This window comes from Drosophila simulans, chromosome 2L, assembly GCF_016746395.2.
Source record: "Drosophila simulans strain w501 chromosome 2L, Prin_Dsim_3.1, whole genome shotgun sequence".
Classification (NCBI taxonomy): domain Eukaryota; kingdom Metazoa; phylum Arthropoda; class Insecta; order Diptera; family Drosophilidae; genus Drosophila; species Drosophila simulans.
In genome coordinates, this window is record NC_052520.2 from 4,511,744 (window position 1) to 4,535,794 (window position 24,051).

Here is a 24,051-nt window from a genome sequence, read left to right on the forward strand (position 1 = left end):
AAGGGAAAATCAAACATTAAATAGTGTATATACATGCAGGAGGTAGAAATCCTGGGTGGGACGGCAGGCCAAGTGGGGGGATAGATTTATTATCGTGCTTTTGGGAATTAACTATTTTAAAGGGCTTTTCTACTCTCATAAGGTAAAGAATTTTGTTTCCCCATTTGGCTTGCATTCCTCATCCGTTGAGCTAATCATGCTTACACAATATCTTGGTGCACCGGTTGAAGGGATCTCCGGTAAAACCTGGGGCACAGGAGCATGCGGGATAGTGGTTAATGACCTGGCAGCGCGCCTCGATGCCACACGTGCCCGGACACGGGTCCACGCACTTTTGGTTCTGACAGTTAAGATTTTGGGCGCAATCCGAGCTAATGATGCACTCGGGTCGGCAGTTGGGAGCCGATCCGATGAGGCCCTGAAGGCAGGAACACACGGCATGGCCGTCGACCTCGCGGCACTGACTATAGGGACCACAGGGAGACGGTCTACAGGGGTTCTCATCCCGTTCGGCTGGGAAAGTAGGAGGTGGGATCAGTTGGATTGTGTATCTTTTACAACGGTACTCGTCAACCTACGTGGTGGGGGCAACTGGGGAATTTCACGGCACGCGCTCGACGGATTTCCAGTGTATCCAGCCAGGCATGAGCAACTGGGAATATGATTGGACACACGACACTGGGCGTTCAAGCCACAAACACCTGGACACGGGTCCACGCATTTCTGGTTGACGCACGACTTGTCGCGCGAGCAATCACTGTTCACCACGCATTCCGGACGGCAGCCGCTGTACGGATCACCGAAATATTCCGGCAGACAAGTACAGGAGCCGGCTCCGTTGCGCTCACGGCACTCGGCATTGGGACCACAGGGGGAGGGTTGGCAGGGAGTCAGACGTTCATCGGGTATGGCTGGAGCTGGGGGCCACAAAGCGGATTAGGACTAGTTCCAAGAGACACTGAGCTAAAGCTTACGTTGTGGGTTACAGCCGGCGAATGGGTCACCTGTGTAACCAGAGTCGCAGGTGCAGATGGGCGAGTGGTTTACAACACTACAGAAGGCATTAAAGCCACACGATCCCGGACAGGGATCCTGGCAGCGCTCATTGATGCATGCCAGGTTGGCAGAACACTCTGTGTTGATAGTGCACTCTGGACGGCAATTTGGCGCCCTGCCCACGAAATTAGGCAGGCAGGAACACACGCCCGTCTCGCCCACGACACGACACTGGGAATTGCGTCCACAGGGACTGGGTACACAAGGATTTTCATTGGACTTGGGTTGCTCCGGTTCCTCCTGCCACGGCGCACAGCGAACGAAAGGATCGCCGCTGTAGCCGGCTGGGCAGGAGCAGATCGGGTTGTGGTTGGTCACTTTGCAGATAGCCTCATTGCCACAGGTACCAGGACATGGGTCCGCACAGCGCTGGTTCACACATGCCCTGTCCTGAGCGCATTCGGAGCTAACCGAGCACTCTGGACGACAAGCGGGCGGTGTGCCAATATAATTGGTAACGCAGGAGCAGACTGCATGTCCGTTGACCTCGCGGCACTGGCTGTAAGGGCCGCAGGGCGAAGGACGACATGGTTCAACGGGAGCGGGCACTAAAATCAGGGTGATCGTTATTAAGCCTGTTTGAGCAATGGGGGACACTAAGAGTGGGCCAATTTTTAAGGAAACTCAATATTTTCAGGGCTAACGCGCACGTTATGATCAAAATAATCTGCTTAGATACTTTTTTGGAAACTACAATCAGAAAGTTTCCTTAAAATTCGACCCACCCAACGTGAAAGTAGTTCCTACATCTTGGTATCTCCCGACAAAATTGCGAGGGATTGCCAGTGAAACCGGAAGGACAACTGCAGCTGGGGGCATGGTTGATCACGTGGCACTCGGCAGAGACGCCACAGACTCCCGGACAGGGATCGCGGCACTTGTTGTTGAGGCAGGCGCGGTTCTTCGAGCAGTCACTATTCAGCACGCACTCTGGGCGGCACTCTGTGTACGGGTCTCCATTATACTCCGGTAGGCAGGAGCAGGAACCGACTCCATTGCGCTCCTTGCACACAGCATTGGCGCCGCATGGACTCGGGTTGCAGGGCTGTGCCACTTCCACTGGGACATTAACTAGGGATGGGGGAAAGGTCAACGGTTTAATATGTGTCTGGATACCGACGCTTTCGGAACCCTTACTCTTTGGACTACACTCTGAGAATGGATCGCCTGCATAACCGTCAATGCAGCGGCAAATGGGTCTATGATTATTTACAAGGCAAGTGGTCTGTATGCCGCAGGTACCGACACACGGATCGCGACAGCGCAGATTGATGCAGGCCAAATTGCCGGGGCACTCGGAATTGGATGTACACTCCGGCCGGCAATTTGGCGCCCTACCCACGTAATGCTGCAAGCATGAGCAGACAGCCTGCTCATTGGCGGCCGACACCCGGCACTCTGAGTTGGGCCCACATGGCGAGGGTACGCACGGATCGATGCGGTCATGGGTAATGGGCGGCCGCTCTACTTTCACCATTTATAACCATAACATTACACCAAGTACGATAATCATCATGCACCAAAATAAGCCATACATAGAGTACATATAAAAGAAATAAACATAATGGAAAAGATATATATATATATAGAATGTGAATAATGTTGTCAAGCAGTGATGAAATGGATCGAGTGAACAAAGCACTCTTGGATGACGAAATGATTCGGTGAATAGTTGGCTTAAAAACCCCTGCAGTTGAGTTGTACAATCTCAATTGAGTATCTAGTTGAATGCAGAAGAAATACGGATAAAAGGACAATCTAAACGCTTTCATTAATTTAGAGAAATAACTCTGCAGGGGAATTTAAATCTCCGGCTGGCCGAAGCTAAGTTTTCGCTGACTTCTTGCCGATGCTTACTCTCTTGTGGGAAGCAGCGCACGAAGGGATCACCGCTGAAGCCGGGACTGCAGGAGCAGATGGGGTTGTGGTTGACTACGCGACAGAGCGCGTTCTTGCCGCAGGTGCCTGGGCAGGGATCCTTGCAGCGCTCGTTAAGGCACGACTTGTCCTGCGCGCACTCCGAGCTGCTCATGCACTCGGGCCGGCAGTTGGGAGGAGAGCCGATGTAGCTGGGCACACAGGAGCAGACTGCGTGGCCATTGACCGGACGACAGTTGCTGTAGAGGCCACAGGGCGAGGGTTGGCAAGGGTTTTCAGGCACTATTGGGTCGGGATCTACAGGCGTGGTAAAAGCAACAATTATTGAAAAGCCTAACTGAGGGCCTACGTTGCAGTGACGGAATGGATACCATGGTAGAGTGGATTGAAAGGCCATATCAAAAACTATTGAATTGAAAGAGGGGTATTTCAAGCAGCTAAATTTTAGGTAATCGTTTGAGACCGACTATCTACCTAGGTACATCCATCACTGCTAATACGATGGATTGAGATCTTACAGCGCGGACTTTCAGGGACTATGTGACAACCAACGATGGGGTTGCCCGTGTAACCAGGAAGACACTCGCAGTTAGGTGCGTGGTTGAAGACGGCGCATAGAGCGTTGTGACCACACATTCCCGGACAGGGATCCACGCACTTTTGATTGACGCATGCTCGCGACCTGGGACAGTCCGAGTTGATGACGCACTCGGGGCGACACTCGACATAAGGATCCCCAAAGTATTCCGGAAGACACTTGCAGGCGGCGGCTTGATTCCGCTCCTCGCAAAGGGCATTTAAGCCGCAAGGGCTGGGGCGGCACGGTTGGATTACCTCAATCGGGGCTGTATAGACGGGGCAAGCACGGGAATAAGTATCTATCGACTCAAAAAACCCTCACAAGAACCTACTCTCAATAATCTTGTAGCAGCCGGAGAACGGATCGCCGGAATATCCGGGCTCACACATGCACACCGGTGCATGCAGGCTGACATGGCAGAGTGCGTTATTTCCACACGATCCGATGCACGGATCGGCACAACGAGCATTGATGCAGGCCATTCTGGCCGGACACTCGGAATTGATGCTGCACTCTGGCCGACAACCAGGTGGTCGTCCTATGTAATTGGTTACGCAGGAGCACACTGCTCCACTGCTTGAAACCTGGCACTGAGAGTTGGGTCCACAAGGTGATGGCACACAAGGATTGGGCGGAACAATGGGATCAGCTATTGGTGGTGGTTCTACAATTACGATAACCTCAGTTAGAACCTATCTTAGGCTTATTCTTTCTACATGAAACCTACTTCTTTCAGGAACGCACTGATGGAACGGATCACCAGTGTAACCATCGTAGCAACTGCATATTGGCGAATGATTCGTGCAGCGACAGCGGGCATTGTAGCCACATGTTCCGGGACAAGGATCTTTGCAGCGCTGGTTTATACACGCCCTATCCGAAGGACACTCGGCACTGGTCATACACTCGGGCTTGCAGTTGGGCGGAGCACCCATGTAGTCTGGCAAACAGGCACACACAGGACGATCCCCAACTACATGGCAAGTGCTGAACAGGCCACAAGGCGACGGTCTACAAGGGTCTTTGGGCAAGGGTAGGTACATATCTATGTGAGGAAGTAGGAGTTAGGTCAATACTTCTGATCTATAGGGTGTATACGGAGTTGGGCCGATTTGTTTGGATGACAAATCTGACATCAAAGAATAAGATCGAAAAGCTTTAATTTAGGCAACATTTTAAGTAATCCGAGTTGTATATGATTGGTTTTCCAAACCAGTCGGCCCATCCCAGGACAAAGTCATACTTGAAGGCCTCTCGACGCATGCACGCAGTGGATTGCCTGTGAAGTGGGGTTCACAACTGCAGACGGGCTGATGATGAGCCACCCGGCAAATGGCATTAAATCCACAGGCATTGGCGCAGGGATCGCGGCACTTCATGTTTATACAGGCACGGTTATTGGGACAATCGCTATTCTGGACGCACTCTGGGCGGCAGTTGATATAGGGATCACCGAAATAGTTTTGGATGCAGGAACAGGAGCCGGCTCCGTTGCGCACGCGACAAATGGCATTCGCACCACATGGCGATGGGTAGCATGGATCGGTGGGTGGGTCTAGCACCACGACTGTCATGGTCATGAAAATAGCAAGCAGGCAATGCGGATGCATACAGACGATTGTACAAACACAATAGGCTTAAGACTAAGTAATAATAAATGAGGTAATAATAAAACAGGTAGATAGATACATAGATGAAGACCATAATATGTACACAATACGAGGAACATGCATAAAATGTACACCATAATACCAATACTTCTAGAGCACCACTGAAAGAAACATTTAACATTAAGGGCGAGCCTGGAGCACATATCGGTGCTCTTGGAAAGGATAGCAAATAGTCAAAGGTTCTGTACTCACTCTCGCGCATTCTGCAGGCGGTGTACGGATCACCCTCAAAGCTTTCAATGCAACTGCACTTGGGCTGGTGGTTCTGCGTGGAGCACACGGCATTGAAGCCGCAAATGCCAATGCAAGGATCCTCGCACCGCTGCCGTATACAAGCTCGATTTGATGGGCAATCCTGGTTAATCACACATTCTGGTCGACAATTAGGTGGCGCTCCAAACATTCCTGGGGCACAAGAGCACTCCGCCCTATTGTTCACATTTCGGCAAATTGAATTGGAACCGCATGGGCTGGGCAGGCAAGGATCCACGTTGCGATGTGGTTCTGCAGCTGCAAAAGTTTCGAAATAAATTAAATAAATCTTTTATCATTTAAACTTAAAGGAGTATTAATATTTACGTTTGGGCACACATTGTTCAAATGGATTTCCCTCATAGTTGGCTGGACAGGAGCAAATAGGGTTGTGGTTGTTGACTTGACATTTAGCGTTGAATCCACATGTGCCCACACATGGATCCATACACTTTTGGTTTATGCAGGCCAAATGCTGCGCACACTCCGAGCTGACCACACATTCGGGTCTGCACTGCGGCGGAGCTCCGAAGTAACCGACTTGGCAACTGCACGTGGGATGTCCCTCTACAGAGCGACAAATGCTGTTTGGTCCACAAGGATTGGGCTCGCACACGGTTTCGGGTCGCACAACGACCACCCGCTTGCATCCGTCAAACGGATTACCCTCAAATCCTCTGGAGCAACTGCAAGAGGGCAAGTGGTTGACCACCGTACATTCGGCATTCGCTCCACAAGCAGCCGTGCAAGGATCGCGACAGTGCTGCTTGATGCAGGCCAGTGATGAGGGGCACTCAGAGCTGTAGATACATTCCGGTCGACATCCGGTACTGTAAGGATCGCCATTGTAGGGCTCAATGCAGGTACAGCGCGCGGCATTATTGTATGGCGTGCAAACAGCGTTCTCGGCACATGGGTTAGGGTAGCATGGATCAATGTGATCACCGGGCCCTAAATGGGAGTATAATAAATAAATATATGAATAATGTGTACTTTAGTAGGGACAGAAACACTTACTTTCTGTAATCTTTTTAGAGCAACCAATGAAGGCATCTCCCTCGTAGTCCTCGTCGCAACTGCAGTGGGCGGAGTGGGCGATAACCGTACAACGGGCATTGTGTCCACATACGTTGGCACACGGATTCTGGCACTTTTCGTTGATGCAGGCCTTGTCTGATGGGCACTCACTGCTCAGCGTGCACTCCGGTCGGCAATACGGCGGGCTGCCGATATAGTTGGCCACACAGGAACAGACTGGTCGGTTTTGTTTAATCTGGCATATGGAGTTAGGTCCGCAAGGAGATGGCACGCACGGGTTCTTTGGCACAGGGATGTCGCGACCTGGATCCTGAATGGGTGAGCACGCCACAAACGGATCACCCTCGAAGTTGGCTTCACAGGAGCAGATGGGGTTATGGTTCAACACTTCGCAGCGAGCTCCACCACCGCAAATGCCTGGGCATGGATCTGCGCACCTCTGATTCAGACATGCCTGGTTGGGAGCACACTCCGAGCTAACCACACACTCTGGCTGACAGACTGGTGGAGCTCCTTTGAAGTTCGGCAGGCAGGAACAGGCTGCATAGCCATCAGGGGTGGCCTTGCATCGGGAGTTTGGTCCACATGGCGATGGCTCACACGGATGAGGTCGCTCTGGAGGTGGCAGGTAGAATGGATTGCAGGCAATAGAGGCGTCTCCACTATATCCCTCGGCACATATGCAAACTGGCGCATGGTTAACCACACGGCAAACGGCATTAACGCCACACACTCCTGTACACGCTTCCACGCACTTGGAGTTCAAGCAAGCCTTTTCAGCGGGACAGTCACTGTTAAGAACACATTCTGGCCGACAACCAATATGTGGGTCTCCGAAGTAACCCTTACGACAGACGCAGGCCAGACCACTGTGCTGACGCTTGCATTCCGCATTGGCACCGCAATGGAGCTTAGCGCAGCTGGGTTGTGGTGGCGTCTCGACCACCGACTTAGTTGTGCACTGTTCGTACGGATTGCCAAATAGTCCTGTGGGACAAGCGCATACGGGGTTATGCTCGTAGACATTACATATAGCATTCCGGCCACAGGATCCGGGACAGGGATCCAGACAACGCTGGCCCAAACAGGCGCGATCAAACGGACAATCCGAATTGCCCACGCACTCGGGTCGGCAACGGGGATTCTGCTTGGCATTGGGTCCAAAGCAGGGATCACAGAGGGCCACTCCATCGCCGTACACTGAACAAACGTCGTGAGGTCCACAGGGCGACGGTGCGCACGGATCCCGAGAAACGTTCTTCAGTATTCCAATAGGAACGCACTGCAAAAAGGCGTCGCCGACGAAGCCGTCTAGGCAAAGACATACTGGCGTATGCTGGCGCACATTACAGATGGCATTAATTCCACAGATTGCTCCAGCACAGGGATCCACGCACTTGTGGTTAATACACGACAGGGTATCACCACAATCCGAGTTAATGTCGCACTCAGGCTGGCATCCCGATTGAGGATCGCCCAAGTAACCTGGGATGCATGAACAGACAGCGCGGTTATTCAGCAACTTGCACTCGCTGTTTCGGCCACAAGGGCTTGGAACGCAAGGATTCGTCTTAGGATGGTCCAAAGCATAGCAGCGAATTCCAGGGTTGCCAGTCAAACCGGAGTTACAAGAACAAACTGGGTGATGTTCCTCCACTTGGCAGTGAGCGCCTTGGCCACATGCTCCTGGACAGGGATCGTAGCAGCGGTAGCCCATGCAGGCCTTGCTGTTCGGACAATCGGCATCCACCTGGCATTCGTAGCCATGGCAGCCAATAACGGACGTGGGATCTCCTGACAAACCGTCAGGACAAACGCATGCCGTTTGTCCGTCGCCAGCCACAACGCAGTTGGCATTGGGTCCACAAGGATTGGGGTCGCAAACGGTGCGACTCGGTTCACGGCATCCCTGGTAAGCATCTCCCACATATCCTGAGCGGCAGTAGCACTCTTCTCGATTTCCAGCCACATAGCACTCGGCGTTTCGGCCACATGGCCCTGGCTGGCAAAGTTCAATAGTAACTGCAGGTTTGTCGCACAGCCTGAAAGGATTGCCAATCTTGTTGTCCGGACAGTAACACACGGGCTGACGTGATGAATCGCAGATTGCACCAGTTCCACAAGGGTTCGGGTCACACGGGTTAATAGGTTCAACACATCCACGGATGGTGTTCGGACTCTCCACATAGTTCGGCAGACAGGTGCACTTGGAGAAACCGTTGCTGAGCACAGAGCATTGAGTATTCGGTCCGCAAGGCGATGGGTCGCAGGGATTCGAAGGTAGCTCACAAGGAATCGACGGTGGTTGACCCTCATATTCCGGCAGGCAGAAGCACACCGGGTTTCCACCTACGCGACGACATCCAGAGTTGGGACCACAGGGATTCGGTGTGCACTCATCTCCCTCAGGAACTAAATCATGGTTAAAGAAAGTTTTAACTTTTAGAAATCTTTTGTAATAAAAACAATACTTACTGCAATTTTTGAACGGATTTCCGGTAAGACCCTTCGGGCAGTAGCAGATGGGGTTGCCATTGTCCAGTTCGCACAAGGCATTTAAGCCACATGGATTGGGGTCGCATGGATCTTGAGGCGGACTGCAGCCCACCTGGGGATTTCCGTTGTAGCCTGGAGGGCACTTGCAAACACCACGATGATTAACCACATCGCAGAGGGCATAGGCTCCACACTGGCAGGGCGATGAACACTTTCCGTTGATGCAGGCCTGACTCGAATCGCATTCGGAATCGGAGCGGCATCCCTGGCTAGGAAGACACTGCACGTAGGCATTGCCCAGGAATCCGGGCAGGCAGCGGCAGTCAGTGCCATGGTTCACGGGTATGCACTCGGCATTCTCGCCGCAAGAGTCCTCTTGGCAGGGACTGATGCAGCGCCGGTTCAGGCGATCGCAGAGCTTCGTCGGTGGGCAGTCCTCGTTGTATTGGCAGACATGGGAACGTGCTGTGGTTTTGGTTAGGAAAACGGTGCGATTCGGTTGGATCGGTGGGTGTATTTATATGTTTTTTGTTGGTTGGTTTTTAGAGTTGAGTAGGTGTCGGGACGGTACAAGTTTTATACATGTGTCGTGGTGTACGGGGATTTGTACAGTGTATGAAAGAGAGAGATTTTTAGAAACGAGACATGGTGACACATTAGCAGGAGATTTCTTGAAGGACAACAGAGGTGCGGCTTCGTGTTGATCAAGGGTATACTAACCTGGCTGACAGCCAACAAATCCATTGCCCTGGAAGCCATCCGCACAACTGCAGTCAGCTGCGTGGTTGCTGTTGATGCAAACAGCATTGGTGGCGCAAGGATCGTGGACATCGCAAGGATGCTGGCAAAGTTGGTTGATGCACGCTTCCGTGACACCGCAGTCCGAATCGTCGGTGCATTCAACTGCAAGTTGGTTAAATATTGTTAATCAGATTGGAAAAGAAGAGTCCTTATGGTCAATTATTGGTAGTGTATTCAATGCATTAAATGAAAGTTGTTGATTAATTGATTAGTGCCTTACTTGAGGTTTGAGTGGTTACACATTTGACCATCGGATTGCCCTCATGGCCCTGCGGACAGGTGCACACTGGTCGATGACTCTTGGCCGTGCACTTGGCAGTCGCGGCACAGATCTTGGCAAACTCACAAGGATCCTGGCACAGACCCATGTAACAGGCCTCGCTCTCAATGCAGTCGTTGTTAGATTGACAGGGTTCGGGTGTTTTCGGTGAACCCGGCGGTTCTACTTGTTAGAAAGGATTTAGTGAGTTAAATAGTTAATTAAATGATGGTGGTTTCATTTTTAAATAAATTTACCCCAAATATGTACAAGGGCTATCCTAAATATGTACAATTTTTACAAAAAAATTAGTTTGTAATGCCAGAATACGAGCCCTATACATACGAGTTTATGTACAATTAAATAGTATTAGTGCCACTTTGGGAAATGGATTTGTTCCAATTAAATTGACTTGTTATTTAGCCAATTAATAGGATGGAATCCCAAAGTGGCGTGCATTTCACATATAAACTGAATATACCTTTTTTACGGCAATGGCCCAGCTTGCAGTGCTCGTTAGGGGCACAATTAGTATCTACTGTACATGGGTTAATTAATGAGGTGTCAGTGGTGTTGACCACCGGGGCAATCATAGTGTTGTAGACTTCCGTGGTGGTGCCCTCCGTGGTGGGCAGCTCTATCGGCCACGGCGATGTGGTATCTGGTACCTCGTTGGAAGTATCCAGCCGGGTGGTCTTCATTTTGGGCGTCGTAGTGGACCGCCTCTGACTGTCACCCATGACACCTTCGCCTCGCAGCGTGGTAGTCTGGATCGTGGGCCTCGGTGTCGGAGTATCGGTGATATTGTTCTCACCATCGCGATACCGCCTTGTGGCATCGGTGTGGGAGGTGGTGCTTTCAGTGTCTGGTTTTTGGTTCTTACTGGTCTGGTTAGTAGCGCTTGTGATTGTGCTCGATTCAGTGCTAGTGGAGGAAGTGGTAGTAGTGGTTGTGGTCGTGGTGGTATTTCTTGTGGTGACCCTTGTGGTTGTCGGCGTCGTTTTGACGCCTGTGTTTGGGTTAGCTGTTGTTCTTGGTTTCGTTGGTATCTTGGTAGATGTGGAGTTCTTGGTAGTAATAGTTGTTATTGTTACATTAGCTAAGGAGAGAGATGTATTTACACGGGTGTAACGGGAGGTTAATTTTAAATTAGAATATGTACACATTGTATTTACACTTAGGGCTAAGAGTTTTAGGTTGATTAAGGACAAGGACTGACAGTAGAACTTACCCTTTATACAAGCACCGGTTGTTGGATCGCAGTTCGCGCCTGGTGGACAATGCTCGCATCCAGGCGTGCGACCATGCTCTGCGGGATTAGAACATTCATAATTTGAGCCGGTTATTCATTTTTTATGAATACTCACCGGCTGAGCACAATGGCTGGTGGTTGAAAACTCGGCAATCTTCATTACGGCTGCAGGGATTGTTAAAGGTGCAAGGATCCACACAAAGAGCATTAATGCACGCCTGCTGGGACGGGCACTCATCACTCGATGCGCATCCAATCTCTGTTCATGCGTTCAAAGCAAAGGACATTATGGCATTAGTTAGGGTAAAAAAAATGGTTTATTTATCTAAGCACTATCGTGCGTGGATATAAGGTCGTTATAATTAAAGTCATTCGCTTTAGGTCAAGAATCCTGTTCGGTAGGTAGTTTCTTTTTCATTAATTTTTCAATGCAGTTAGTAAAATTTGTTGTTGTAATTAGAATATATACTCTAACTTTTTAACTCCAGAGTCAAGCTATTTAATAATATTTAGCAGGCTTTAGCTACGGTTAAATATAGTTTAGTTTCAAGCAGTTGCGTAAAACAACATATACACATGCAAAAGCGTTAAGTGAGTTAGTGCTAGGGTTTTATACTTAGTTACCCATAAACCGCATGCAACTTATTACACTTAAAACTAGTACACTTACGATGCATGAATAACGAATACGAGTATGCACTAAATACAACAAAATCAACACAGATTTGAACACATTTGGAAGGTGTCGCGCTGAGATATGTAGAAAACATGCGAGTTGAGATCATTCGAAGACGTAACGAGAAACATTCAAAGTGGGGTGGAAAATGGCTGAGGATTTGGTGATGATTCTTGCAGCAGGCATTCAGGCAGACAAAAAGCAGGCAACTAACATGAACGAAAAACATTGCAACATATATATCGACATGCAAACGACAGCAGTACAGGTCGAACTCCCAGGGACAAGCATTCGATCAAAAGCTTTTTTGGTGGACACACGGAGTTCAAACATCTCTTGTGCTGCTCGTGGTGTGGAGATCGGTGGGTGAAGGTGCGGGTCTTCGACGGAGTATAGCCGGAGAAGCAATAAGGAGAGGGGAAACAGAGACATATGAATTTAGAAATTCGAGAACGAAAAACACACGGGAATTGCGGGAAATAATCCAAATGATTGCATGCAAGGTGCCCGCACTATTTGAATGGGTGGTCATACATATATATGTGCCACAAGAAGGATAATGGCTGGAAATCCGAGAGAGGAGAAAGATATCATGACATCAAACTGAAGTAGTCACTACGATTGGCCAGCTATGTGATTGGCGTTGAAAGTAGTCGGCTATGCCACGATGCCAGGAGTAACCGCAACCCTGTGGTTCCTTGCAATTCATTCATTATGATTCGATAACAAGACTTACAACTTATATACACAACTTTAGTTACCTGCTTTCATAGAGCAATCGGGTCTATTTACATCATCGTCGGTATCACAGTAGCACTTTGTGGTGTGGTTCAATGTACGACAAATGGTCAGATTCTGCACCGTACAGAGATTAGTGAAGTATTCACAGGGCGATATGCACTGTCCGCCAATACAGGTCTGTTCGTCCAAGCAGTCATAGTCTGTTTTACAAGTCGGTACTGGTACTGTCGTTGGTCTATCTGTCACTGTAATGCTAATTGTAGTTGGCAAACTATCCGAAACGGGTTCCGAATTGCTGAAAACGGGTAAAACAGTCGTAGTTGACGGAATATTACTTGGCATAGTACGTTCCGTCACTTCGTCCCTTGGGCGTCCAGTCGTTAAGTCGCTGACAGATTTGGTAGTCCGTTCTGTCACTTGTCCTCGTGGTGTACCACCAGAAGTAGTTTTGGTTGTTTCTGCGGTTAATGAAGGAACGGTCGTTTCTAATGTGTCCCCTGGGCTTAAAGTTGGTACTCCTCTAGTAGTTTCTGTTGATTCTTCACTGGTTAATCTAGTGCTTTCATCCGGTCTCTCGGATGAAATGGTTTTGTCCGTTGATCCAAGTGGAACTGTTTGGTCAGTATACAGTCGAGTAGTTGCCTCTATAGGTACTCCTGTGGATGGAATAGTTGTATCGGGTGAAACTGCAGGAAGAGTAGATTCCACTATAGTTTCAGTTGTTCTGACTTCGCTAGGAGCTGTGGTAGTCTGTTCTGTCACTTGTCCACGTGTTGAACCGATCGGAACATTTGTGGTGGTTTCAGAAGTGACTGATGGAACAGTAGTTTCCAGAGATACTTGTCTGGGAGTAGATGCCTTAAATGACCGGGTGGTTGGAACGTCTGTAGCAGATTCAGTCGTTTGTTCTGAGTAAGTTCGAGTAGTGGTGTCTGAAGGTAATGTTGTGGGTGTCTCAGGAGTTACGGATGGAGTAGTTCTATCCGTTGACATTGAAGGAAGCGTAGATTCTTCAACTCTTGTCACTTGCTCACGTGTTGAACCGATCGGAACATTTGTGGTGGTTTCTGAAGTTACTGATGGAACAGTAGTTTCCAGAGATGCTGGACTGGGAGTAGATGCCTCAAATGGCCGGGTGGTTGGAACGTCTCTAGCAGATTCAGTCGTTTGTTCTGAGTAAGTTCGAGTAGTGGTGTCTGAAGGTAATGTTGTGGGTGTCTCAGGAGTTACGGATGGAGTAGTTCTATCCAATGACATTGAAGGAAGTGTAGATTCTTCAACACTTGTCACTTGCCCACGTGTTGAACCGATCGGAATATTTGTGGTGGTTTCTGAAGTGATTGGCTGAACAGTAGTTTCCAGAGATGCTGGACTGGGAGTAGAAGCCTCAAATGGCCGGGTGGTTGGAACGTCTCTAGAAGATTCAGTCGTTTGTTCTGTGTAAGTTCGAGTAGTGGTGTCTGAAGGTAATGTTGTGGGCGTCTCAGGAGTTACGGATGGAGTAGTTCTATCCAATGACATTGAAGGAAGTGTAGATTCTTCAACACTTGTCACTTGCCCACGTGTTGAACCGATCGGAATATTTGTGGTGGTTTCTGAAGTGATTGGCTGAACAGTAGTTTCCAGAGATGCTGGACTGGGAGTAGAAGCCTCAAATGGCCGGATGGTTGGAACTTCTCTAGAAGATTCAGTCGTTTGTTCTGTGTAAGTTCGAGTACTGGAGTCTGAAGGTAATGTTGTGGGTGTCTCAGGACTTTCGGATGGAGTAGTTCTATCCGTTGACATTGAAGGAAGTGTAGATTCTTCAACTCTTGTCACTTGCCCACGTGTTGAACCAATCGGAATATTTGTGGTAGTTTCTGAAGTGATTGGTGGAACAGTAGTTTCCAGAGATGCTCGACTGGGTGTAGACGCCTCAAATGGCCGAGTAGTTGGAACGTCTCTAGTAGATTCCGTCGTTTGTTCTGAGTAAGTTCGAGTAGTGGTGTCTGAAGGTAATGTTGTGGGTGTCTCAGGACTTTCGGATGAAGTATTTCTATCCGTTGACATTGAAGGAAGCGTAGATTCTTCAACTCTTGTCACTTGCCCACGTGTTGAACCGATCGGAAGATTTGTGGTAGTTTCAGAAGTGATTGGTGGAACAGTAGTTTCCAGAGATGCTCGACTGGGTGTAGACGCCTCAAATGGCCGGGTGGTTGGAACGTCTCTAGCAGATTCAGTCGTTTGTTCTGAGTAAGTTCGAGTAGTGGTGTCTGAAGGTAATGTTGTGGGTGTCTCAGGAGTTACGGATGGAGTAGTTCTATCCGTTGACATTGAAGGAAGCGTAGATTCTTCAACTCTTGTCACTTGCCTACGTGTTGAACCGATCGGAATATTTGTGGTAGTTTCTGAAGTGATTGGCTGAACAGTAGTTTCCAGAGATGCTCGACTGGGTGTAGACGCCTCAAATGACCGGGTGGTTGGAACGTCTCTAGCAGATTCAGTCGTTTGTTCTGAGTAAGTTCGAGTAGTGGTGTCTGAAGGTAATGTTGTGGGTGTCTCAGGACTTTCGGATGAAGTATTTCTATCCGTTGACATTGAAGGAAGCGTAGATTCTTCAACTCTTGTCACTTGCCCACGTGTTGAACCGATCGGAAGATTTGTGGTGGTTTCTGAAGTTACTGATGGAACAGTAGTTTCCAGAGATGCTGGACTGGGAGTAGAAGCCTCAAATGGCCGCGTGGTTGGAACGTCTCTAGCAGATTCAGTCGTTTGTTCTGTAGTTCTATCCAATGACATTGGAGGAAGTGTAGATTCTTCAACACTTGTCACTTGCTCACGTGTTGAACCGATCGGAACGTTTGTGGTGGTTTCTGAAGTTACTGATGGAACAGTAGTTTCCAGAGATGCTGGACTGGGAGTAGAAGCCTCAAATGGCCGGGTGGTTGGAACGTCTCTAGCAGATTCAGTCGTTTGTTCTGAGTAAGTTCGAGTAGTGGTGTCTGAAGGTAATGTTGTGGGTGTCTCAGGACTTTCGGATGGAGTAGTTCTATCCAATGACATTGAAGGAAGTGTAGATTCTTCAACTCTTGTCACTTGCCCACGTGTTGAACCGATCGGAACATTTGTGGTAGTTTCTGAAGTTACTGATGGAACAGTAGTTTCCAGAGATGCTGGACTGGGAGTAGAAGCCTCAAATGGCCGGGTGGTTGGAACGTCTCTAGCAGATTCAGTCGTTTGTTCTGAGTAAGTTCGAGTAGTGGTGTCTGAAGGTAATGTTGTGGGTGTCTCAGGACTTTCGGATGGAGTAGTTCTATCCAATGACATTGAAGGAAGTGTAGATTCTTCAACTCTTGTCACTTGCCCACGTGTTGAACCGATCGGAACATTTGTGGTGGTTTCTGAAGTTACTGATGGAACAGTAGTTTCCAGAGATGCTGGACTGGGAGTAGAAGCCTCAAATGGCCGGGTGGTTGGAACGTCTCTAGAAGATTCAGTCGTTTGTTCTGTGTAAGTTCGAGTACTGGAGTCTGAAGGTAATGTTGTGGGTGTCTCAGGACTTTCGGATGGAGTAGTTCTATCCAATGACATTGAAGGAAGTGTAGATTCTTCAACTCTTGTCACTTGCCCACGTGTTGAACCGATTGGAACACTTGTGGTAGTTTCTGAAGTGTTTGGTGGAACAGTAGTTTCAAGAGATGCTGGACTGGGTGTAGACGCCTCAAATGGCCGGGTGGTTGGAACGTCTCTAGCAGATTCAGTCGTTTGTTCTGAGTAAGTTCGAGTACTGGAGTCTAAAGGTAATGTTGTGGGTGTCTCAGGACTTTCGGATGGAGTAGTTCTATCCGTTGACATTGAAGGAAGTGTAGATTCTTCAACTCTTGTCACTTGCCCACGTGTTGAACCGATCGGAATATTTGTGGTAGTTTCTGAAGTGATTGGTGGAACAGTAGTTTCCAGAGATGCTCGACTGGGTGTAGACGCCTCAAATGGCCGAGTAGTTGGAACGTCTCTAGTAGATTCCGTCGTTTGTTCTGAGTAAGTTCGAGTAGTGGTGTCTGAAGGTAATGTTGTGGGTGTCTCAGGACTTTCGGATGGAGTAGTTCTATCCGTTGACATTGAAGGAAGTGTAGATTCTTCAACTCTTGTCACTTGCCCACGTGTTGAACCAATCGGAATATTTGTGGTAGTTTCTGAAGTGATTGGTGGAACAGTAGTTTCCAGAGATGCTCGACTGGGTGTAGACGCCTCAAATGGCCGAGTAGTTGGAACGTCTCTAGTAGATTCCGTCGTTTGTTCTGAGTAAGTTCGAGTAGTGGTGTCTGAAGGTAATGTTGTGGGTGTCTCAGGAGTTACGGATGGAGTAGTTCTATCCGTTGACATTGAAGGAAGCGTAGATTCTTCAACTCTTGTCACTTGCCCACGTGTTGAACCAATCGGAATATTTGTGGTAGTTTCTGAAGTGATTGGTGGAACAGTAGTTTCCAGAGATGCTCGACTGGGTGTAGACGCCTCAAATGGCCGGGTGGTTGGAACGTCTCTAGCAGATTCAGTCGTTTGTTCTGAGTAAGTTCGAGTAGTGGTGTCTGAAGGTAATGTTGTGGGTGTCTCAGGAGTTACGGATGGAGTAGTTGTATCCGTTGACATTGAAGGAAGCGTAGATTCTTCAACTCTTGTCACTTGCCCACGTGTTGAACCGATCGGAATATTTGTGGTAGTTTCTGAAGTGATTGGTGGAACAGTAGTTTCCAGAGATACTCGACTGGGTGTAGACGCCTCAAATGGCCGGGTGGTTGGAACGTCTCTAGCAGATTCAGTCGTTTGTTCTGAGTAAGTTCGAGTAGTGGTGTCTGAAGGTAATGTTGTGGGTGTCTTAGGACGTTCGGATGGAGTAGTTCTATCCGTTGACATTGAAGGAAGTGTAGATTCTTCAACTCTTGTCACTTGCCCACGTGTTGAACCGATCGGAATATTTGTGGTAGTTTCTGAAGTGATTGGTGGAACAGTAGTTTCCAGAGATGCTCGACTGGGTGTAGACGCCTCAAATGGCCGGGTGGTTGGAACGTCTCTAGCAGATTCAGTCGTTTGTTCTGAGTAAGTTCGAGTAGTGGTGTCTGAAGGTAATGTTGTGGGTGTCTCAGGAGTTACGGATGGAGTAGTTGTATCCGTTGACATTGAAGGAAGCGTAGATTCTTCAACTCTTGTCACTTGCCCACGTGTTGAACCGATCGGAATATTTGTGGTAGTTTCTGAAGTGATTGGTGGAACAGTAGTTTCCAGAGATACTCGACTGGGTGTAGACGCCTCAAATGGCCGGGTGGTTGGAACGTCTCTAGCAGATTCAGTCGTTTGTTCTGAGTAAGTTCGAGTAGTGGTGTCTGAAGGTAATGTTGTGGGTGTCTTAGGACGTTCGGATGGAGTAGTTCTATCCGTTGACATTGAAGGAAGTGTAGATTCTTCAACTCTTGTCACTTGCCCACGTGTTGAACCGATCGGAATATTTGTGGTAGTTTCTGAAGTGATTGGTGGAACAGTAGTTTCCAGAGATGCTCGACTGGGTGTAGACGCCTCAAATGGCCGGGTGGTTGGAACGTCTCTAGCAGATTCAGTCGTTTGTTCTGAGTAAGTTCGAGTAGTGGTGTCTGAAGGTAATGTTGTGGGTGTCTCAGGAGTTACGGATGGAGTAGTTCTATCCGTTGACATTGAAGGCAGCGTAGATTCTTCAACACCTTTCACTTGCCCACGTGTTGAACCGATCGGAACATTTGTGGTGGTTTCTGAAGTTACTGATGGAACAGTAGTTTCCAGAGATGCTGGACTGGGAGTAGAAGCCTCAAATGGCCGGATGGTTGGAACTTCTCTAGAAGATTCAGTCGTTTGTTCTGTGTAAGTTCGAGTACTGGAGTCTGAAGGTAATGTTGTGGGTGTCTCAGGACTTTCGGATGGAGTGGTTCTATCCAATGACATTGAAGGAAGTGTAGATTCTTCAACTCTTGTCACTTGCCCACGTGTTGAACCGATCGGAACATTTGTGGTAGTTTCTGAAGTGATTGGTGGAACAGTAGTTTCAAGAGATGCTCGACTGGGTGTAGACGCCTCAAAGGGCCGGGTGGTTGGAACGTCTCTAGCAGATTCAGTCGTTTGTTCTGAGTAAGTTCGAGTAGTGGTGTCTGAAGGTAATGTTGTGGGTGTCTCAGGAGTTACGGATGGAGTAGTTCTATCCGTTGACATTGAAGGAAGCGTAGATTCTTCAACACCTTTCACTTGCCCACGTGTTGAACCGATCGGAACATTTGTGGTGGTTTCTGAAGTTACTGATGGAACAGTAGTTTCCAGAGATGCTGGACTGGGAGTAGAAGCCTCAAATGGCCGGGTGGTTGGAACTTCTCTAGAAGATTCAGTCGTTTGTTCTGTGTAAGTTCGAGTACTGGAGTCTGAAGGTAATGTTGTGGGTGTCTCAGGACTTTCGGATGGAGTGGTTCTATCCAATGACATTGAAGGAAGTGTAGATTCTTCAACTCTTGTCACTTGCCCACGTGTGGAACCGATCGGAACATTTGTGGTAGTTTCTGAAGTGATTGGTGAAACAGTAGTTTCCAGAGATGCTGGACTGGGAGTAGAAGCCTCAAATGGCCGGGTGGTTGGAACTTCTCTAGAAGATTCAGTCGTTTGTTCTGTGTAAGTTCGAGTACTGGAGTCTGAAGGTAATGTTGTGGGTGTCTCAGGACTTTCGGATGGAGTGGTTCTATCCAATGACATTGAAGGAAGTGTAGATTCTTCAACTCTTGTCACTTGCCCACGTGTGGAACCGATCGGAACATTTGTGGTAGTTTCTGAAGTGATTGGTGAAACAGTAGTTTCAAGAGATGCTCGACTGGGTGTAGACGCCTCAAAGGGCCGGATGGTTGGAACGTCTCTAGCAGATTCAGTCGTTTGTTCTGAGTAAGTTCGAGTAGTGGTGTCTGAAGGTAATGTTGTGGGTGTCTCAGGAGTTACGGATGGAGTAGTTCTATCCGTTGACATTGAAGGAAGCGTAGATTCTTCAACACCTTTCACTTGCCCACGTGTTGAACCGATCGGAACATTTGTGGTGGTTTCTGAAGTTACTGATGGAACAGTAGTTTCCAGAGATGCTGGACTGGGAGTAGAAGCCTCAAATGGCCGCGTGGTTGGAACGTCTCTAGAAGATTCAGTCGTTTGTTCTGAGTAAGTTCGAGTAGTGGTGTTTGAAGGTAATGTTGTGGGTGTCTCAGGACTTTCGGATGGAGTAGTTCTATCCGTTGACATTGAAGGAAGTGTAGATTCTTCAACTCTTGTCACTTGCCCACGTGTTGAACCGATCGGAATATTTGTGGTAGTTTCTGAAGTGATTGGTGGAACAGTAGTTTCCAGAGATGCTGGACTGGGAGTAGAAGCCTCAAATGGCCGCGTGGTTGGAACGTCTCTAGCAGATTCAGTCGTTTGTTCTGAGTAAGTTCGAGTAGTGGTGTCTGAAGGTAATGTTGTGGGTGTCTCAGGACTTTCGGATGAAGTATTTCTATCCGTTGACATTGAAGGAAGCGTAGATTCTTCAACTCTTGTCACTTGCCCACGTGTTGAACCGATCGGAAGATTTGTGGTGGTTTCTGAAGTTACTGATGGAACAGTAGTTTCCAGAGATGCTGGACTGGGAGTAGAAGCCTCAAATGGCCGGGTGGTTGGAACGTCTCTAGCAGATTCAGTCGTTTGTTCTGAGTAAGTTCGAGTAGTGGTGTCTGAAGGTAATGTTGTGGGTGTCTCAGGACTTTCGGATGAAGTATTTCTATCCAATGACATTGAAGGAAGTGTAGATTCTTCAACTCTTGTCACTTGCCCACGTGTTGAACCGATCGGAACATTTCTGGTAGTTTCTGAAGTTACTGATGGAACAGTAGTTTCCAGAGATGCTGGACTGGGAGTAGAAGCCTCAAATGGCCGAGTGGTTGGAACGTCTCTAGCAGATTTAGTCGTTTGTTCTGAGTAAGTTCGAGTAGTGGTGTCTGAAGGTAATGTTGTGGGTGTCTCAGGACTTTCGGATGGAGTAGTTCTATCCAATGACATTGAAGGAAGTGTAGATTCTTCAACTCTTGTCACTTGCCCACGTGTTGAACCGATCGGAACATTTGTGGTGGTTTCTGAAGTTACTGATGGAACAGTAGTTTCAAGAGATGCTCGACTGGGTGTAGACGCCTCAAAGGGCCGGGTGGTTGGAACGTCTCTAGCAGATTCAGTCGTTTGTTCTGAGTAAGTTCGAGTAGTGGTGTCTGAAGGTAATGTTGTGGGTGTCTCAGGACTTTCGGATGGAGTAGTTCTATCCAATGACATTGAAGGAAGTGTAGATTCTTCAACTCTTGTCACTTGCCCACGTGTTGAACCGATCGGAACATTTGTGGTAGTTTCTGAAGTGATTGGTGGAACAGTAGTTTCAAGAGATGCTCGACTGGGTGTAGACGCCTCAAATGGCCGGGTGGTTGGAACGTCTCTAGAAGATTCAGTCGTTTGTTCTGAGTAAGTTCGAGTAGTGGTGTCTGAAGGTAATGTTGTGGGTGTCTCAGGAGTTACGGATGGAGTAGTTCTATCCGTTGACATTGAAGGAAGCGTAGATTCTTCAACTCTTGTCACTTGCCCACGTGTTGAACCGATCGGAACATTTGTGGTAGTTTCTGAAGTTACTGATGGAACAGTAGTTTCCAGAGATGCTGGACTGGGAGTAGAAGCCTCAAATGGCCGGGTGGTTGGAACGTCTCTAGCAGATTCAGTCGTTTGTTCTGAGTAAGTTCGAGTAGTGGTGTCTGAAGGTAATGTTGTGGGTGTCTCAGGACTTTCGGATGGAGTAGTTCTATCCAATGACATTGAAGGAAGTGTAGATTCTTCAACTCTTGTCACTTGCCCACGTGTTGAACCGATCGGAACATTTGTGGTAGTTTCTGAAGTGATTGGTGGAACAGTAGTTTCAAGAGATGCTCGACTGGGTGTAGACGCCTCAAAGGGCCGGGTGGTTGGAACGTCTCTAGCAGATTCAGTCGTTTGTTCTGAGTAAGTTCGAGTAGTGGTGTCTGAAGGTAATGTTGTGGGTGTCTCAGGACTTTCGGATGGAGTAGTTCTATCCAATGACATTGAAGGAAGTGTAGATTCTTCAACTCTTGTCACTTGCCCACGTGTTGAACCGATCGGAACATTTGTGGTGGTTTCTGAAGTTACTGATGGAACAGTAGTTTCCAGAGATGCTGGACTGGGAGTAGAAGCCTCAAATGGCCGGGTGGTTGGAACGTCTCTAGAAGATTCAGTCGTTTGTTCTGTGTAAGTTCGAGTACTGGAGTCTGAAGGTAATGTTGTGGGTGTCTCAGGACTTTCGGATGGAGTAGTTCTATCCAATGACATTGAAGGAAGTGTAGATTCTTCAACTCTTGTCACTTGCCCACGTGTTGAACCGATTGGAACACTTGTGGTAGTTTCTGAAGTGTTTGGTGGAACAGTAGTTTCAAGAGATGCTGGACTGGGTGTAGACGCCTCAAATGGCCGGGTGGTTGGAACGTCTCTAGCAGATTCAGTCGTTTGTTCTGAGTAAGTTCGAGTACTGGAGTCTAAAGGTAATGTTGTGGGTGTCTCAGGACTTTCGGATGGAGTAGTTCTATCCAATGACATTGAAGGAAGTGTAGATTCTTCAACTCTTGTCACTTGCCCACGTGTTGAACCGATCGGAACATTTGTGGTAGTTTCTAAAGTGATTGGTGGAACAGTAGTTTCCAGAGATGCTGGACTGGGAGTAGAAGCCTCAAATGGCCGGGTGGTTGGAACGTCTCTAGTAGATTCCGTCGTTTGTTCTGAGTAAGTTCGAGTAGTGGTGTCTGAAGGTAATGTTGTGGGTGTCTCAGGACTTTCGGATGGAGTAGTTCTATCCAATGACATTGAAGGAAGTGTAGATTCTTCAACTCTTGTCACTTGCCCACGTGTTGAACCGATCGGAACATTTGTGGTAGTTTCTAAAGTGATTGGTGGAACAGTAGTTTCCAGAGATGCTCGACTGGGAGTAGATGCCTCAAATGGCCGGGTGGTTGGTACGTCTCTAGCAGATTCAGTCGTTTGTTCTGAGTAAGTTCGAGTAGTGGTGTCTGAAGGTAATGTTGTGGGTGCCTCAGATGTGGTAGTATTTATTGGTTCATTTCCTTGCGTTGGACCAATCTCCACATTTGTGGTGGATTCTGGGGTAATTGATGCGACAGTGGTTTCTAGAGGTGATTGTCTGGGAGTGGATCCCTCGATTGGTCTTATAGTGGTAATTTCACTAGTAAATTCAGTCGTTTGATCAGTAAATGGTCGAGTAACTGAAGGTAAAGTTGCTGGTGACTCTGTTTCTGGGTTAGTAGAAAGTTGCTTAGTCGTCTTGTAGGACTCGGTTGTGGTTGTGTAAGGACCTGTTGTTTCGTTTTCGGCTTCTATATCGGTAAAGCGGGTTCTCATTTCAGTTTGATTTGCCAATTGCATTACAGTGTATTTTACGGTAATTAAGTCCGTTGTCGTTTCAATTGTTTGCGTTGTAGTCTCGACTGTTATGTCCGTCGAAGTGCAGTTCGAATCTGTGTTGTTTGTTAAGGTGGCTGGACAAGTACATATAGTAACCCTATGTGCTAATACAACACACTTAACTCCGCCTGCACAGGAAGTGAGGCAGGGGTCGATACATTTTCCCGACGATCCACATTGGTGCGCTTGACTGCAATCTTCGTTTGAGGTACAGTTGCCACCTGGCTTAGCTGCTTCAAAATTTCAGGGTTTGGGGATTTTTTTTTACATAATTTTGGGATATACGAGCGGAGTATTTTGTACATATTTCAAAATAAAAGTGTAAGATTTAAGAAATAAAAAAATACGTTAAAATATTTACAAGTATATACCAAATATAGGATAGAAAGTGTAAAGCTACAACAATAAGGAAGGTGCACTATATATACAGAAGGGTGTACCTAGGGATATACTTTTGGAGGTGTGGATCTAACTCTCTTGCGTACGACTGCAACTGTAAACAAATATCGGAAGCTTCATAAACTATTTTACGGTTAATCAATTTCAAATTAGGAACGAACGCCTTTACTATTAGTTAGCTACATTTTGGTGTTGGATTGGTATTAATTAGTATTAAATCTCTTTACCGTTTATTTAGATTCATAGGTTAAAATTTCATAGTACAAATATTCAAGAGGCATTTGATTAATAAATTGATTATTATAACTGTGAGCATGAGCGTGTGTGAATGTTCTGAAGAGTTTTCTTGTAATTGTGTCTTCATGTTATTGGTATTTTTGGTGGCTTCAAACGATCATTCCGACCAATGTTTGGACAACTCTTTTCATTTAA

At 47.7% G+C, this 24,051-nt stretch overlaps 1 protein-coding gene across 6 annotated transcripts in view; it reads right to left on the reverse strand.

Moving 5' to 3' along the window:
• Positions 1-24,051, reverse strand: part of LOC6730979 — a 96,101-nt gene that overhangs the window by 43,325 nt on the left and 28,725 nt on the right. For 2 of the 6 annotated variants that reach the window (XM_039292917.2, XM_039292916.2), the window contains exons 12-31: positions 12,720-23,450; positions 11,398-11,541; positions 11,262-11,339; positions 10,512-11,129; positions 9,992-10,213; positions 9,691-9,873; positions 8,950-9,435; positions 6,454-8,886; positions 5,764-6,387; positions 5,377-5,694; positions 4,758-5,081; positions 4,242-4,559; positions 3,846-4,178; positions 3,453-3,779; positions 2,914-3,231; positions 2,194-2,520; positions 1,804-2,127; positions 975-1,604; positions 579-917; positions 205-513 (exon numbers count right to left, since the gene is read on the reverse strand). In XM_039292917.2, the coding sequence (XP_039148851.1) occupies positions 205-513; positions 579-917; positions 975-1,604; positions 1,804-2,127; positions 2,194-2,520; positions 2,914-3,231; positions 3,453-3,779; positions 3,846-4,178; positions 4,242-4,559; positions 4,758-5,081; positions 5,377-5,694; positions 5,764-6,387; positions 6,454-8,886; positions 8,950-9,435; positions 9,691-9,873; positions 9,992-10,213; positions 10,512-11,129; positions 11,262-11,339; positions 11,398-11,541; positions 12,720-23,450 (19,386 nt within the window). Of the gene's footprint in view, positions 1-204; positions 514-578; positions 918-974; positions 1,605-1,803; positions 2,128-2,193; positions 2,521-2,913; positions 3,232-3,452; positions 3,780-3,845; positions 4,179-4,241; positions 4,560-4,757; positions 5,082-5,376; positions 5,695-5,763; positions 6,388-6,453; positions 8,887-8,949; positions 9,436-9,690; positions 9,874-9,991; positions 10,214-10,511; positions 11,130-11,261; positions 11,340-11,397; positions 11,542-12,719; positions 23,454-24,051 lie in introns of all 6 variants that reach the window. The other 4 variants (XM_039292888.2, XM_039292887.2, XM_039292872.2 and 1 more) reach the window with 3 other exon arrangements.